Source organism: Gossypium hirsutum, chromosome D02 (genome assembly GCF_007990345.1).
Source record: "Gossypium hirsutum isolate 1008001.06 chromosome D02, Gossypium_hirsutum_v2.1, whole genome shotgun sequence".
In the NCBI taxonomy this organism is placed as follows: domain Eukaryota; kingdom Viridiplantae; phylum Streptophyta; class Magnoliopsida; order Malvales; family Malvaceae; genus Gossypium; species Gossypium hirsutum.
In genome coordinates, this window is record NC_053438.1 from 22,990,209 (window position 1) to 23,008,632 (window position 18,424).

Here is an 18,424-nt window from a genome sequence, read left to right on the forward strand (position 1 = left end):
ATCTGAAAGAGTTCCTAGCAATGAACCCATTTAATGATTCTGCCATGGTGATCCATCATGACAAGGAACTTAGGGTATTTGGAATATTGGTGGTACAAGTTTTCCGCCAAACTTGAAATTTCTTAGGTTCGGTATTGAAGTCATTTAGGATTCTATCACATGAATTAAAACATTATATTCTACAAAGCAAGTTTGGTTGGCTAAACTGATTTGAAAATACGATATAACTATTGTCCTGATAATTTCTGGTTCTTGTACAGGAATATGTCAATAGTAGCATCCGTTGAGTATAATTCTAAGAAGTGTATCCAACTACTATTTGCAAAGAAATTGCGTAACGGGATTTGAAATATGGTGTGTAGTCTGTGATCTGCCAATTGAGTGAAATGTGTAAAATATGGTTAATAGCAGATATTGGCGTATGGTTATCTACCAACTAAGAAACAGAAGAGTATCTGCCAAGGTTTGAAAGGAAGTCCAGAATCTTAAAGTTAAGGATTTCAGTAGTAACGTTAAAAATGTAATATTGGTTTAGATTCATTAGGTTCCATTGAACTTGTGGGTGTTTATTTGCCATGCAGGTTCGTAGGTTTGCACTAGTTCGCCTAAGGGGACCAAACCAGGGATGCGCCATAGAGGCAGATGGAGGGCAATGCTATGCATACAGAGGGGCACTTTTAGAAACATGATTTCAAATGACAAATAGTAATACACGCTACGAATATGTTTGTTTAATCCAACATTTAAGTTGTCAGGCTTTATACTATTTTTGAAAGTCTGGGATGAACAATAAATGTTTCATTCAACGCTTTTGTCTTAGAAAGGATTTTAAATAAATAAAAGGTACATACAATATGATTTTCGTAGACTGTAAAATTTTGTTAAGTATGTAAGTATTGTGGCATCTTATATTCGGATCCGATAAATAGGATCGGGTATAAGGTGTTACAAATCACTTCAAACTCATTGGATTTAGAACTGAATTAATTCATGTACTAACAAAGATATACTACACTCAAAATCATTAAAAGTTTATGCTTTTGTCAATCAACTTTAAAAAATTAAAAAATGGCTATTAAATTATTCAGATGTTTTCATATAAGGCACTGATTTATTTAAAAAAATTTATTTAAGTTAAAAGTTTTAAAGTTTTTTTTTAAAAAGCCCCACTAGTGAGCTCTAAGCGGTGATTTGATAATCGGTATAATAGATCAATACCCATCGACGAGTAGAAAAATATAACTCAAATCCAAGTCAATCTAATGGTTAGTATCAAAGATCGAAAAAAAAATTTATTTAAATTTTGATTCGCAAATTCATGACATTCAAATGTATTTCATGAAAAAAATTGAATTGTAAAGAGAGAAAGAAAAAGAACTTTTGACATATGCAAATGATGCAACAATGATTTTAACATTTTAATGACTTAAATTAATGATTATTTTATAATTTTTTGAAATTGAATTATGAAAATATAAACTAATAGTTTAGTGATGTAATTTACCCACAAACAAATAATATGGAAAGTGTATGGAAAGTGTTGGGGAAAATAAAAAGGGAGAAGGGCAAAAATATTCAACTTCACTAATTACTTCCACTCTGTAGCTTCAAATTATACATCAATTTATCAACCAAAAATAGGGAAAGCAGCAATTTTACATTGATAGAAACATTATTCTAATAAACATAAAACACAAACATATTCACCCTTTATGGCATGTTAGTATTACATTCCGATACCCAAAACCTTGGTTAGAAAATTATTACAGATTTCTATGTTTTCGTAGGACGGTAAAAGTCCATGAGCATGATTGATTAGCAGTTGAGCATCAAAAGGTGAGGAGGCTTGGCCTTTGGGCAGACTGTGGTGGATTGGTGAGCATGTGTACAACTTCTCTCATGGATGGCCTTGCAGTGCTCTCATCCTCAACGCACATCATGGCTACCTTGAACAGATGGTTAACTGCCGTCACTGGATATTCACTTAGCCTGGGATCTAAAATCGCCAACACTGAAGCAGGATCAGAGGGTTGGGGTTGTTCTGATGTCATCTTCCTCACCCACCTCACAATGTCCACCCCATCTCCAAACTCCCCAACTGGTTTTCTTCCTGCTATCAGCTCCAGCAGCACAACACCGAAACTGTACACGTCGCTTTTCTCATCAACCCTCAATGTGTAGGCGTACTCTGTTGTTTAACATCACAACAAAGCCAATGCTAGTTAGACATTAACTATAATACTGTTTTTTCTTCGATAATTTCATATAAGTACAAACCTGGGGCGATGTAGCCGTAGGAACCAGCAATGGAGGACATGCACTCGGAAGCACCAGCGTCCTGCAAGAACTTAGCCAGCCCAAAATCCGCTACATGAGCTTCATAGTCTTCACCAAGCAATATGTTATTGGACTTCACATCCCTGTGTATAATCAGAGGAGAGCAATCATGGTGAAGATAACACAGTCCCCTGGCAGCTTCCAGGGCAATCGTATACCTTCTCTCCCATTGCAAATGTGCACCCTTTGGCCCATGCAACATTTCTCCTAAGCTCCCATTAGGCATATATTCATACAACAACAGATTCGTGTCTTTATTCGAAACATAACCCAACAATCTCACGATGTTACGATGCCTAATTCGACCCAGAGTTTGAATCTCTGCCGAGAATCCACTATCGTTTCTTCCGCCCACCAATCTTTTAATCGCAACATCGAGACCATCCGGCATTGAACCGCGGTAGACAATCCCAGCTCCACCTTTGCCTATAACATTCTCATTCTTCAAGCACTCCAGCACGTCCTCAGCTTTGAAATCCAGCCTTTGGAATGCAGTAAGCTTCCAGGCTCGTGATTTTTGAAGCCTCTTCCTTCTAATTCTGTAAACCGTGATGATTATCAGTAGCAAAGCTGTCATAAACGTAATGATTGTGATTATGAGCTTTGAAGCAGTGAAGGATACTGCGTGACCATGACCTGAACCTCTAGTTTGGTTTCCCAAAGATGGGCAATTGACGTGACGAGGACAGAGATTGAGGTTTCCAGTAAACGAGCTATCATTGAAGACTAAAAATTGGCCGCCAATGGGAATTCTGCCCACCAAATAGTTATACGAGAGATCAAGAGTTGTGAGGCTTATCATGTTACGGATTTCAGCCGGAATTTCACCAGTTAGCTGGTTCCTTGAAAAATTGAGAATGCTTAAATCTTTGAGCTCGTCGATTCCGTCGGGAATTTCACCAGTGAAACTGTTCCGACTGAAATCAATGGAAGTAAGAGAAGTGCATCGAGAGATGGAAGGTGGGATTTCACCAGTAATATTGTTGTCACTGATGTTCATCTTTGAAAGAAATTTGATATTAAAGATCTCTCCGGGGATTTCACCTGAAAACTTGTTCATTTCAAGAGACAAAACTTGTAAACTCCGCAAATTGCCTATTGCCGGAGGAATTTTGCCACTGATCCAATTGTTTGAAATTTTTAACTGACCAAGCGAAGCACCCGACATCTGTGATGGAAGTTCACCGGAGAAGAAATTGCCGCCTAACTCCATAATACTCAGCAATGGCAAGTTGAAAATCCCAGCTGGAATCGTCCCATTGAGAAGGTTTTTCATGATACGAATCTTGGTAAGAGACTTGCAGTTGCCAAGTTCTTCAGGGAGTGGACCAAAGAAGAAATTTTCCATCATAATCAACGTCTCCAACCTCCCCCCCTTGCATAAATCCCGAGGAATCAATCCAGTGAGGTGATTCGAAGCAACGTCAAGCTTATAAAGCTTCCCATTGCGCCCCAGATTCTGGGGCAATTCAAACGTAAAGTTGTTTCCCCACACCTGAAACACTTCAAGATGAGGATAATCGCCTACGAATGACGGTATCGAACCGTAGAGATTGTTTTTGAACAAATTTATAAGCGTAATCTTGTTCAAAGCAGAGAAACTGTCCGGTATCTCCCCTGTAAGTTCATTTATAGAAAGATCAAGCGATTTCAAGCTGATTAAACCAGAGAGTTGAGAAGGGATACGCCCGGTGAGACGGTTGAGTTGAAGGAACAACGAGTGCAAGTGTTTCAAATTGCTCAAACTCGAAGGAATCTCACCGGTTAGGTTACAGCTTGCCATGTCGAGAAGTTCGAGTTGACTCAATGACCCATACTCAGGTGGAATGCCTCCATCGTAGGCGTTGAAGTATCCGATTACCAAGTATTTGAGGTTTGTTAAACGAGCCAAAAAGGAAGGAGTTTTCCCTGTTAAACCGATGCCATTAAGACCCAAATATTCCAAGCTCTGGATTTCAGAGTACTCCTCCGGTATCTCTCCCATAAAAAAGTTTCCTCCGAAAGATAAATGCTTGAGATATTTAAGATTGACGACCTCAATGGGAAGAACACCCGTGAAGTTATTGTTATAAGCATCGAGAATCTCGAGGTGAGTCATGCCTGCAAAGATTTCTCCAGGGAAACTGCCTTGGAAAACATTGTTGGAGATGTTGAATATCTTAAGAGAAGTCAAATTACCCATCTCCACCGGAATCCTCCCCGTAAGACTATCGGAAGAAATAGTGAGGTTGACGAGCTTGTTGAGAAGCCCAATTTCAGGAGGAATGGTGCCAAAGAGAGGAGCAAACGACACGTTCAGAGCAACAACACTGAAATCCTCATCGCATTGAACACCAGAGAAACGGCAATGTGCTGATGGAGATGAAGAGAATTCCCAGTTCTCGAGTCCCGAACCTTTTGGTCCAATCATTGAAGACTTGAGCAGCAACAGAACTTCAAGATCACTGTAACCATAGACGATGGCTGAGAAGGGTAGTAGAAGACTCGAGAAAACACAGAGAAGATAACTGTAAAAGCTTCTCATTTCAGTGTTCTTCTATTTTCCTGCGATCAGAGAGAGGTGAAGGCTTTACTATCAGTAGCTCACTACGTTAAATAGAGTTGTACTGTATAGTGGATCGCAAAGAGGATCGTAGTTCCCAAAGCATCAAATGTTGGATATGAAATAAACAAATACAAAATCTGAATTCTGAAAAAGTCAGGGAGAGGGTGTGTAAAAGGAGGGGAGTCTGGACTGCATGAAACCGCTAAAGACACGGCAATACTGTATGGCCCATGGTTCGCATCGTACACTACATGGAATTGAAAAATGGTAGAACACAGAAAGGGTTAACGTTGAATTTACTAGTTTTTAAAGCTTGTCAGCTCTGTGAGTCAAACATGAGGGAGGGAGGGAGGGAGGGAGGGTCCCCATGGCAGCAAGAAGAACGACTGAAACGTTAACTCGGGACGGAGTTGATGAAGGGTACTATTTTACGTGGGGCTTAGAGACTGTGAATTGCTAAGGGTACTATACTCATCTGGTTTGACGGCGTGATCTGCCGGTTCTAAAGACTGGCCCTATTATAAATGCAGCTGCCCACTGCATTACTGTCAGACGCCAGTTGTTTTTTCTTTTTCTGAAAGAAAAAAATCACTGGGAAAAACTATCAAATTCACTAGGTTGAGCTTGGTAAAAATATTAGAACATATATATCTTAGTATTATTTTGAGCATTTGGGATGATGAAAGATGAATGTGGATTTTGTCTTTTGGGGGAGTGATGAAGACAGGGGATGGGCTTTGGGGGTCAATTGCTGGGCCCAGATTAAAGGCTGTGAATGTCCTTTCCCGAAGAAACACCTTTTTCTCCTCTGACTCCTTTTTGGCAGTGAGCTAAAAGTCCACTCTTTTTGTTCTTTTCTCCGATCGGGACCGTCCACAAAATAGGGGACCATTGTCGATTGCCTCTGCACTAACTTCTCCTTTTGCTTCCTTCCCTATCCCTTATGCAATGGTTCATGGACCAACCCAAGTATTCTGCAACTTCTTCTAACCATCCAAGTGCTTTGACATCCACAGTAGAATCTCTTCATCATCTCATTCAAATATTTGTCTTCTTGTTTAAGCAACATTTATGATTGGGCCATTAGCTTGTTAGAAAACTTCCAAGGGAAAAAAATAAATTATGTTAGAAAATAACATATGATAGTGTTCATGAAAAAGATAATGCAAACATGACTATATCATGAATATAGATATGCTACATTGTGAGATAAGGTATAGTTTAAAGAGTAAATGGATATTTAATTTTTTGTAAATGAAGGTTCAATTTAATTTTAGAGTCCAAATTTCAGGAGTATAGGGAAGAACAATAAAAGATGAAGCTTAACCCTCACTAGGGTTAAGAATAAAAATCAATTCAAATTGAGATATTTAGACAGTTTATGAAAAGTAAGTTAAAAAATTACGATTATTTGAAGTTAAATTGAATTTTATTTTTTATTTATATATAATTATTTTTAATTTTTATGATATAAAAATAAATATTTTATATTTAAAATAGTTAATAATTTAAAAGTTCTTAAAAAATTATTATTTTTAAGAAATATTTATGAAAAACATCTAATTTTTTTAAAATAATATTCAAAAACCATTAAACAAATCTCATTTTATCAAAATAAATCTAAACATTAAAACAATAAATTAATATAAAAAAATTGAGAACCAAATCGAACTGAAACGAATTATGATGGATGGTTTAGAAAATTTTAAAAACTTGATTGACCTAAATCAAAATCACCCCTAATCTTGATAGTAAATGTTTGGTACTACGAGTCAAAATTTGTATCAGTACAAGTGTAAGATTCTCGAAAATATCTTTGAAAGAAAAGCTTAACCTCAACACTTGTAAGTGTTGAAATCATATAACATCATCTCATCATGTCCCAAATTGTGGAAATCAAATTCTCTCAAATTTTTTGGTAAACAACCCTGACTTCGATACATATAAATACGAGGTTGGGGTAAAATTAACCACATGAATCTCAACATCAATTAGTGTTGAGGTTGTTTAATATTTAAAAATTGCACAATTTGAGAAATAAAAAGAGATGTTTTTTTTAATTTTGAATATTTTGAAAAAAAATATTCCTATAATAAGTATTTAAAAAAAGTTATTTTTCAGAATATTTTTTATGGTAGTATCTTTATATTTATGGGTGTCGAGTTTAATTTAGGGTTTTGATCATTAAACTTTCTTGAGATTAAGGGACAAGGTGTAACGATTCAGATTTTAGCAGTGTCGTAAAAATTTAGTTTTAGATTGGATAAATTGAGCTGAGTTAGTAAATAACTCAAATAGGTTAATTACGTGTTGAGTATGGATCGGGAAGGTTGAATTATTAAGTTTTATTGAATTAAATCAGTTAGTAAAAGTAATACAGAGACTAAAATAAATGAAAATTAGTTTAGAGCTTAATAGGTCTTCCAGTGGTAATTAATTAGCAATTCACCATCATTAAATAAAGGTTAGTCGCTTGGAATGGATGAAACCGTTGGATCCCACCATTGTTCTGATTATTGCTTGATAACCATTGATTTTGGTTTAATAATTTTAATTAATTAAGTTAATAGATTAATTTAATAAAGTGGGAGAGAGAGAGAGTAAAAACGTCTTAGCTTCATTCTCATTCTCTTGTTCCCTTTACCATCCAACCCAAAGAAAAACTTTGTTATTTTCTTTTTTTCATTTTCGTAGCAAACAACAAAGAAATTAGTAAGTTGAATTATGGATAATTAATACTAGTTAATGAGAGCCCAAGATGTAGAATCGTTAAGTAATCAATTTTTAATCGTGGAAAGTTTTGAGTATCTTGAATGTCTAGACTTTAATTACATGCATGTTTGAGTTTAGCTGAGATCATGACGGGAATGAGTTAAAGATGTGATAAGAGATTATTGATTTAAGTGTAACTTTCATTTAGGTAATTTAGTTGATTCCTTAATAGTAAAAGACAGGAAGTTTGAGGTTGCATAGTAAATAATAATATCATGAGTTCCCTATACTATATTAATAAAGTTAATTTTAAATTCGATCGGGTAAATGGTGAGATACGAACGTTTTGGACATTAGGAATCCGAGGACTAAATCAAATAAAATGCATTCACGTTGGTTTGTATTTGAATTGTGTGATTAATGAATTTTTTTGTATTCAAATTTAATTTCATAACTAAAATTGACGTAGGACCATCACAGGATAAAGAGAAATCCAAAACCATTAACGAATGGCTAATATGGTTTGTGCTCTCATAATTCGAGTTCGTTAAATAAATAAATAAATGTATATGCTTGAATTGTCAAATGATTGAAAATAGTAAACTATCAATATGGTTTTATTTGAAAGATGCATATATACCTGATTTTGTAATTATGATCATTGGTATGTGATTTGTATATATATATGTTTTCTTTATATATTATGTGATGATTAATAATGGAATTCCTCCTATTAACGTTTTCAGATAAAGTCACAGGTATAGCTCGCATGTCATAAGGTTTATATTGATAGGTGGGAGATTCAGCACTATGTGCATACATATTTAGATAGTTCTTTAATGCCCTGGGGGTCGAGAATATATCACCAACTCAAATACCTTGGGGTACAAGCATATTTTGGTATGGCTAGTTGGATAAGAGCATTTATGTTCGATTAGCACTTCAATGCATATTTGGTGTGATGGTGAATTGATCCATGTATTCATTCTTGTATCTGATTTGGTTAATAGGGATTAAAATGTAAAAATCGTATTTTGAACATATATTGAATTTATATGCAAATGCCTTGAGAGTGTATCTGAAATTATATCGAGAAATTGAATAAAGTATTTATGTGAATAAGATGAAATGATAAATAATCTGTTGGTATATATGTACCCTTGATGTTAATGAAAAATGGTTGATTTGTTAACTGAAGTTATCTCGATACTTATGTTTATTAGATTTTGTTATGTTTATAGTTGAATTCCAATTATGTTAGCACCGCTAAGTAACCATTTCTCAGCGTACGAATTTGTTTGTTTTTGTGCATAGGTTTCAAATAAAAGCTGTGTTACGTGGTCAAGCATCCAACTCATAGGCTCAACTCAAAAACCATTATGATCTTATTTTGTATGTATATATATGTAACACCCCTTACTCGTATTCCGGCTCGGAACAGAGTATGAGGTATTACTAAGTTTTTTTAAAAAATTTCGACAGCATTTCTGCTTAATTTTGCTTAAACCTCCTGCAAATTTAAATCACAATCCAATATATATATATCAACCAAACTCATTTATAATAATACTCACAATTTAACTATTAATGAACACCACATTTTAAATCAAACCATAACATATATTTACATGATGATTCCATATTTCATAGGTCGTCTATACATGCCATAATTTTCCGGAACGATAGTAGCAAAATACCCCAAGTGTGAAGGATAGTGTGGATGATTGTCTGACTTCGTTCCAAATTTCCGAGTTGTCGGAAGTCACTATAATCAAGGGAAAAAATAAAATCGAGTAAGCATATAACTTAGTAAGTAAACACATGATAAATAAGTAATTACTCACATAACTACACCAAAATATAAACTTATTCATGAATAACTTCATTGTTTAGGCAATTTCCAGCAAACTGTTTTTCTGCGTCATAGTCGCTAATTTATTTTTATCCGGAGCTACAGGGCTCCAAATTGAGTTTCGTAAATTTTCCCTGAAACTATACTCATATACCATTTCACCATAAAAATTTCAGAATTTTTTACCCAGCCAATTAGTACAGTTTATTCATTAAAACTTCCCCTGTTTCACTGCCCAACGGTTCTGACCCTTCCTCAAAAAAATTCACTTAACTCTCTGTACAAAATTTTAAAAATGGTTTCGCTTGTTTCTATTAAAAATAGAGTCAATAAGGAATCCAGGAATATAAATTTCACACCATAATTATTTTTGTACAATTTTTGGTGATTTTCCAAAGTTAGAACAGGGGATCCCGAAATCAATCCAGCCCTGTTTCAGTAAAATTCAGATATCTCCAAAAATACAACTCTTTTGCTTATTCTATTTATTTCATATGAAAATAGACACATTCAGCTTCAATTTCATATATTATTCAGCTTCCCATTCATTTTCCACCATTTATGGTGATTTTTCAAAGTTACCCATTTGCTGTTGTTCAACACAGTTTATAACTAAATCGTTCTTTTTTTCGTTTTTGATATTTTCTCCCATCTCATACATGGATCGATTTAGTATCCAACTCAATATTTGCCCCATAAAAATTTCCACCATATGGCAATATTCACCTTCCACACTTTTTCGTTGAGCACTCGGAATGTTAACCGTTATTAGTGGATCTCGCACTTAGCACCACCACTTAATCGGGGAATCAGCACTTAGCAACCCCTTGGGGGAATCAGCACATAGCAACCCCCTTTTTATTTCAGAGATACGGTGGATATCGCACTTAGCACCACCAATGAACTGGGGAATCAGCACTTAGCAACCCCTCGGGGGAATCAGCACATAGCAACCCCCTTTCACATTTCAAAGATACGGTGGATATCGCACATAGCACCACCAATGAATCGGGGAATCAGCACACAGCAACCCCTTTATGTACAACATACTTCGGCTTATTCCGAGTGTTCAACCCATAAATCATATATTGCAACCCTTTACCACCTTTCCCGATTTAACAACATTTTTAGGATATGGCCAAACATTTATTTTAATTCCAAATAAATCTCAACATATATCAATTAATGTCAAAATAATACATCAAGTCACGTGTTTACTTACCTCGGTGCAAAATATCGTAATTTTGCACTTCACTCCACTATCTTTTCTTTTCCTCGTTTGAGATAATCTGCACGTCTTTCTTGATCTATAATAGCAAATTTAACTCATTTAATGTTCACATTCATTAAAATAATCCACCACCCAACTTTTTAAAAAATTACAATTTTGCCCCCAAACTTTTGCATAATTACACTTTTGTCCCCAAGCTCGGAAATTAAACTTCATCACTTATTCTTAGGTTTTATGACATGCTGAACATTTTTCCCTTCTATGGCAACATCAAATTCTCACTCTAACATACACTTATGAACAATAATTATTTTTACCGATTATGCCTATTTACCCGTTTTCGCTTAAAATCGCTTAGCAAAAGTTGTTTAACATAATTTATAGCTTCATATTCCACCATAAAACAGCAAAATAAACACATTTCACCTATGGGTATTTTTCCAAATATGAGCCCTAACACGAATTATTGCTAGAATAAGCTAAACCGAGTTACGAGGATTCCAAAATGCGAAGAACATTAAAAACGGCCAAGGATGCACTTACTATGAGCTTGAGAAAGCAAAGAAACCTTAGCTATGGCTTCCTTCAAATTTCGGCAGCAACTAATGAGGAAGATGATGATTTTTGTCATCTTTTTCCCATTTTATTTTTTTTTATTACCAAATGACTAATATGCCCCCACTTAAAAAAAATCTATTTCTCTCATTTCTTATGTCTATTTTTGTCCATCAACTAACTAATGGTCTAATTACCACATAAAGACCTCCAATTTAAAATTTCATATCAATTAGATACTTCTACATATAGAACTCAACTTTTGCACTATTTACAATTTAGTCCTTTTGACTAAATTGAGTGCCCAAACGTCGAAATTTTCGAACGAAATTTTTACGAAAATTTTCCGTGAAATTGTAGACCATAAAAATATAATAATAACCATATTTTCCCTCGTCGGATTTGTGGTCCCGAAACCACTATTCCGACTAGGCCCAAAATCGGGCTGTTACAACTCTCCCCCCTTAAGGATTTTCGTCCCCAAAAATCTTACCGGAAAAGAGATTTGGGTACTGTTTCCTCATAATTTCCTCCGGTTCCCACGTAGCTTCCTCCATCCCATGTTTTTGCCACAGTACTTTTACTAAGGATACACTTTTATTCCTTAACTGCTTGACTTCCCGAGCCAAAATCTTTATTGGTTCTTCCTCATAAGTCATATCTGGTCTGACCTCAATCTCTGTAGGGGAAACTATATGTGAAGGATCCGAACGGTAACGTCGCAACATCGACACATGAAACACATTATGTATCTTTTCCAACTCCGGTGGTAAAGCTAACCGATATGCTACAGGGCCAACTCTCTCGGTAACTTCATATGGTCCAATAAATCGTGGACTTAGTTTGCCTTTACGACCAAATCTCAGAATCTTCTTCCATGGAGACACCTTCAAGAACACCTTATCACCTACTTGAAACTCAATTTCTTTTCTCTTTAAATCCGCATACGACTTTTGCCGATCTGAGGCAGCCTTTAAACAGTCACGAATTATTTTCACCTTTTCTTCAGTTTCTTTCACCAAGTCGACTCCATGAATCCGGTTCTCACCGAGCTCAGTCCAATATAAAGGAGTTCTACACTTACGCCCATATAATGCTTCATACGGTGCCATTCGTATACTTGACTGATAGCTATTGTTATAAGCAAATTCAACCAATGGTAGATATTTCTCCCAACTGCCTTTCAATTCTAAAATACAACACCGGAGCATATCTTCAAGAATTTGAATCACTCTTTCCGATTGCCCGTCGTTTGCGGATGAAACGCAGTACTGAAATTCAATTTTGTACCCAAGGCTTCCTGCAACTTTATCCAAAACCTCGAAGTAAATCTCGGATCTCTATCCGATATAATAGATTTAGGCACCCCATGTAATCTCACTATTTCAGCAACATATAATTCTGCCAACCTGTCAAGTGAGTAATCAATGCGTATCGGAATAAAATGAGCCGACTTTGTCAATCTATCAACAATTACCCAAATAGCATCTTTCCTCTTTGGAGTTAAAGGCAATCCTGTCACAAAATCCATCGTAATACTATCCCACTTCCACTCTGGAATCGTTATCGGTTGAAGTAAACCCGATGGTACTTGATGCTCAGCCTTCACTTGTTGACAGATTAAACACTTTGATACAAATTCCGAGATATCCTTTTTCATGCCTGGCCACCAATACAACTTCTTCAAATCATTATACATTTTCACACTACCCGGATGAACTGACAAGTCACCACTATGTGCCTCACATAAAATGGTCTGAATTAACTCATCATTTCTTGGTACACATACTCTATCCCGGAACATCAAGCAATCATCTGAACCAATTTGAAAATATGAGTCAACACCTGCTTCACACTGAGCTCTCTTGGCTTGCAATTTACTGTCATTCTTTTGAGATTCCCGAATTTGCTGAAGAAATAATGGTCTAGCTCTCAATTCAACCAACATTGAGCCATCATCAGATAAAGTTAACATCGTACCCATAGCTCTCAAAGCAAATAAAGATTTTCTGCTCAAGGCATCAGCAACCACATTAGCTTTCCCGGGGTGATAATCAATCACTAGCTCATAGTCTTTGATTAGCTCGAGCCATCTTCGTTGCCGCAAATTCAAATCTTTTTGGCTCATCAAATACTTCAAACTCTTATGATCAGTGAAGATTCGGCACTTTTCACCATACAAATAATGACGCCAAATTTTTAAAGCAAAAACAATGGCAGCCAATTCTAAATCATGCGTCGGATAATTCTTCTCATGCGGTTTCAATTGTCTCGAAGCATAAGCTATTACTTTGCCCTCTTGCATTAACACACACCCAAGACCATTCAACGATGCATCACTGTAAATTACAAACTCCTTCCCGGACTCAGGTTGCACCAACACTGGCGCCTCAGTCAATAATGCCTTCAACTTTTCAAAACTCTGTTGACATTTATTGGTCCATTCAAACTTGACATTCTTCTGCAGTAACTTAGTCATAGGAGAAGCAATCATCGAAAATCCCTTGACAAAGCGTCTGTAATACCCAGCTAAGCCCAGAAAGCTTCTAACTTCTGTCACATTCTTTGGTGGCTCCCAATCAACAATTGCTGAAATTTTGCTTGGATCAACCCGAATACCTTCACTTGAAACTATATGTCCCAAGAATCCAACCTCACGAAGCCAAAACTCACTTTTGCTGAATTTAGCATACAATTTCTTTTCTCTCAGAATCTGCAACACAGTTCTTAAATGTTCTGCATGCTCAGATTCATCCCGAGAATAGATTAAAATATCATCTATGAACACCACCACGAACTTATCCAAGTACGGCCGAAAAATTCGGTTCATCAAGTCCATAAAAATAGCTGGAGCATTTGTTAACCCAAAAGGCATTACCAGAAATTCATAGTGTCCATACCTTGTTCTAAAGGCGGTTTTCGGCACATCAGACTCTTTAACTCTTAACTGATAGTAACCAGACCTCAAATCAATCTTAGAAAACACTGTTGCCCCTTTTAATTGATCAAATAAATCATCAATTCTCGGCAAAGGATACTTGTTCTTTATAGTCACCGTGTTGAGCTGACGATAGTCAATACAAAGTCTCATAGAGCCGTCCTTTTTTTCACAAATAACACAGGAGCACCCCAAGGAGAAAAACTCGGTCTCACAAATCCTTTATCTGTCAACTCTTGTAACTGAGCTTTTAATTCCTTCAACTCAGTCGGAGCCATTCGATACGGTGCAATAGAAATCGGTGCAGTACCAGGTAACAGATCAATAGAAAACTCAACTTCTCTAATCGGAGGTAACCCAGGCAATTCCTCTGGAAATACATCTGGAAATTCACAAACTACCGGCACTGATTCAAGCTTCGACCCAGTAATATCCGTGTTCAGCACATAAGCAAGATAAACTTCACATCCCTTTCTCAAGTATTTCTGAGCAGACATGTGCGAAATCACCATAGGCAACTTATTCGGCTCCTTTGTTTCAACCCGGAGAATTTCACCGTTTTCACAATTTAATTCAAGAATTTTCTGTCTACAATTTACCTTGGCATCATGCAATATCAACCAATCCATCCCCAAAATAACATCAAACTCATCAAATGGTAACAACATCAAATTAGCCGGGAAACAGTGACCTTGAATCATCAGGGACAATTTTTGCAAACCTTATCGACTAAGACATATTTGCCTAAAGGATTTGATACTTTAATTACAAATTCAGTGTTTTCAACAGGCAATTTCTTACTAGACACCAAATTCATGCATATATATGAATGAGTAGAGCCGGGATCAATCAAAGCAATAACATCAATATCATGAAGAGAAAATGTACCAGTAATCACATCGGGAGATGAGGCATCCTCTCGAGCGCGTATAGCATAAGTCCTGGCAGGCGCTCTAGTTTCTGATCCTCCAGCTGCATCTTTTATCACACTCTTACCACGGCTTTGCTTCCCACATTTCTCGGTGGTCTGCCTCTACTGACAACATCACCCGATCCAGCTCTTTGTAATCTTTCTTCTTCTATTCTCTCAGGGCAGTCTTTTACATAATGCTCTTGGGAACCACATCTGAAACAAGCTCGTTTAAATCCCCAACACTCACCAGTATGTCGCCTGCCACACTGTTGACATTCAGGTCTGGTGTTTCCTACATTACCCACACTTGCCACTGAGGTAACTCGAGTTGTAGTTCCGGAATATGACCTCCCTTGGTCTCTGCGTGAATACCCAACTGAACCGGTTGGTCGTGGATCCATCCCTTTAAACTTCTTCGGGTGAGATTGAAATGTTCTGCCCATTGACCTCTTCCTTACATCTCGAGCTTCCATCTCTGCCCTTCTCTTTTCTCTACTCAGCTCTTCAGCTTTGCAGGCACGATCAACTAATACCACAAATTCTTTTAACTCTAAAATTCCAACATGTAATCTGATGTCTTCATTTAGCCCCTCTTCAAATCTTTACACATAATAGCCTCCGTAGGCACACATTCCTGGGCATATTTACTAAGCCGGACAAACTCCCGTTCATATTCTGCTACTGACATTCGACCCTGTTTCAATCCGAGAAACTCTTTGCGCTTCTGATCAATAAACCGTTGGCTTACATATTTCTTTCTGAATTCTTCCTGAAAGAAGTCCCAAGTAACTCTTTCTTTTGGAACCACCGTTATTAATGTTTTCCACCAACGGTGTGCCGAATCCTTCAATAAAGACACAGCACATTTCAAACATTCCTCAGGAGTACAAGATAATTCATCAAATACCTGGATAGTATTTTCAAGCCAAAACTCGGCTTTTTCCGGATCATCATCAACATTGGCCCTGAAATCTTCAGCCCCATGCTTTCGAATTCTATCAACGGGTGGTTTACTTGATCTCACCAATTCAGCACTTCGTGGAGCTATGGGGACCGGCGGAGGAATAGGAGGGGGTGGAGGAGGTGGAACATTCGGATTTACACAGACATATTCTGTATACCAATCACTCATCATTCGGAGGAAGGCTTCTCGAGCCTCATCCTGTCCATGTGTCTCATGTCTACTCTCTTCATGCGCGGTCCCTTGTGCGGGAACCGGCGTGTTACTTTCAACATCATCTGCCATACTTCGATTAGGATCCATTTACTATATAAAACAAAATTTTAAATTGTCAGAAATCATCACACTATCACAATATATTGATGGCATGTATAGACTGACTTTCACACATATTTTATTGGTCCGAGAACCGACTAAACCGTAGCTCTGATACCACTAAAATGTAACACCCCTTACTCGTATTCCGGCTCGGAACAGAGTATGAGGTATTACTAAGTTTTTTTAAAAAATTTCGACAGCATTTCTGCTTAATTTTGCTTAAACCTCCTGCAAATTTAATCACAATCCAATATATATATATCAACCAAACTCATTTATAATAATACTCACAATTTAACTATTAATGAACACCACATTTTAAATCAAACCATAACATATATTTACATGATGATTCCATATTTCATAGGTCGTCTATACATGCCATAATTTTCCGGAACGATAGTAGCAAAATACCCCAAGTGTGAAGGATAGTGTGGATGATTGTCTGACTTCGTTCCAAATTTCCGAGTTGTCGGAAGTCACTATAATCAAGGGAAAAATAAAATCGAGTAAGCATATAGCTTAGTAAGTAAACACATGATAAATAAGTAATTACTCACATAACTACACCAAAATATAAACTTATTCATGAATAACTTCATTGTTTAGGCAATTTCCAGCAAACTGTTTTTCTGCGTCATAGTCGCTAATTTATTTTTATCCGGAGCTACAGGGCTCCAAATTGAGTTTCGTAAATTTTCCCTGAAACTAGACTCATATACCATTTCACCATAAAAATTTCAGAATTTTTTACCCAGCCAATTAGTACAGTTTATTCATTAAAACTTCCCCTGTTTCACTGCCCAACGGTTCTGACCCTTCCTCAAAAAATTCACTTAACTCTCTGTACAAAATTTTAAAAATGGTTTCGCTTGTTTCTATTAAAAATAGAGTCAATAAGGAATCCAGGAATATAAATTTCACACCATAATTATTTTTGTACAATTTTTGGTGATTTTCCAAAGTTAGAACAGGGGATCCCGAATCAATCCAGCCCTGTTTCAGTAAAATTCAGATATCTCGAAAATACAACTCTTTTGCTTATTCTATTTATTTCATATGAAATAGACACATTCAGCTTCAATTTCATATATTATTCAGCTTCCCATTCATTTTCCACCATTTATGGTGATTTTCAAGTTACCATCTGCTGTTGTTCAACACAGTTTATAACTAATCGTTCTTTTTTTCGTTTTGATATTTTCTCCATCTCATACATGGATCGATTTAGTATCCAACTCATATTTGCCCCATAAAATTTCCACCATATGGCAATATTCACTTCCACACTTTTCGTGAGCACTCGAATGTTAACCGTTAGTGGATCTCGCACTTAGCACCACCACTTAATCGGGGAATCAGCACTTAGCAACCCCTTGGGGGAATCAGCACATAGCAACCCCCTTTTTATTTCAGAGATACGGTGGATATCGCACTTAGCACCACCAATGAACTGGGAATCAGCACTTAGCAACCCCTCGGGGGAATCAGCACATAGAACCCCCTTTCACATTCAAAGATACGGTGATATCGCACATAGCACCACCAATGAATCGGGGAATCAGCACACAGCACCCCTTTATGACACATACTTCGGCTATCCGAGTGTTCAACCAAATCATATATTGCAACCTTTACCACTTCCCGATTAACAACATTTTAGGATATGGCCAAACATTTTAATCTAATAATCTCAACTATATCATTAATGTCAAAAATACATCAATCACGTTTTATACCGGTGCAAATCGTAATTTGCACTTCACTCACTATCTTTCTTTCCTGAGATAATCTGCACGATCATTTTCTTGATCCATATAATAGCAAAATTTAACTCATTTAACTGTTTCCACATTCATATTAAAATAATCCACACCACCCAAACTTTTTTAAAAATATTACAATTTTGCCCCCCAAACTTCTCTGCAATAATTACACTTTTTGGTCCCAAGCTCCTGGAAATTAAAACTTTCCGATCACTTATATTCTTAGGTTTTATTGACATGCTGAACCATTTTTCCCTTCTATAGGCACATTTTTTTCATCTAAATTTCACTTATGA

The 18,424-nt window shown here is 36.5% G+C and overlaps 1 protein-coding gene across 1 annotated transcript; it reads right to left on the reverse strand.

Moving 5' to 3' along the window:
• Nucleotides 1–1,574: 1,574 nt before the first annotated feature.
• On the reverse strand, nt 1,575–5,372 carry LOC107910708 (receptor protein kinase CLAVATA1). The gene is made up of 2 exons (XM_016838668.2): nt 2,278–5,372; nt 1,575–2,188 (listed from the first exon to the last, which is right to left on the reverse strand). Exons 1-2 carry the CDS (start codon nt 4,859–4,861, stop codon nt 1,830–1,832), a joined length of 2,943 nt encoding a protein of 980 aa, XP_016694157.2. The 5' UTR covers nt 4,862–5,372; the 3' UTR covers nt 1,575–1,829.
• Nucleotides 5,373–18,424: the final 13,052 nt, after the last annotated feature.

Excerpts from the sequence above, each read along its gene's own strand:
- LOC107910708 (XM_016838668.2), bottom strand. The coding sequence starts at position 4,861 with ATGAGAAGCTTTTACAGTTATCTTCTCTGTGTTTTCTCGAGTCTTCTA. Across the intron at positions 2,189-2,277 it reads CTACGGCTACATCGCCCCAG|AGTACGCCTACACATTGAGG; the intron begins GTTTGTACTTAT and ends GTTAAACAACAG.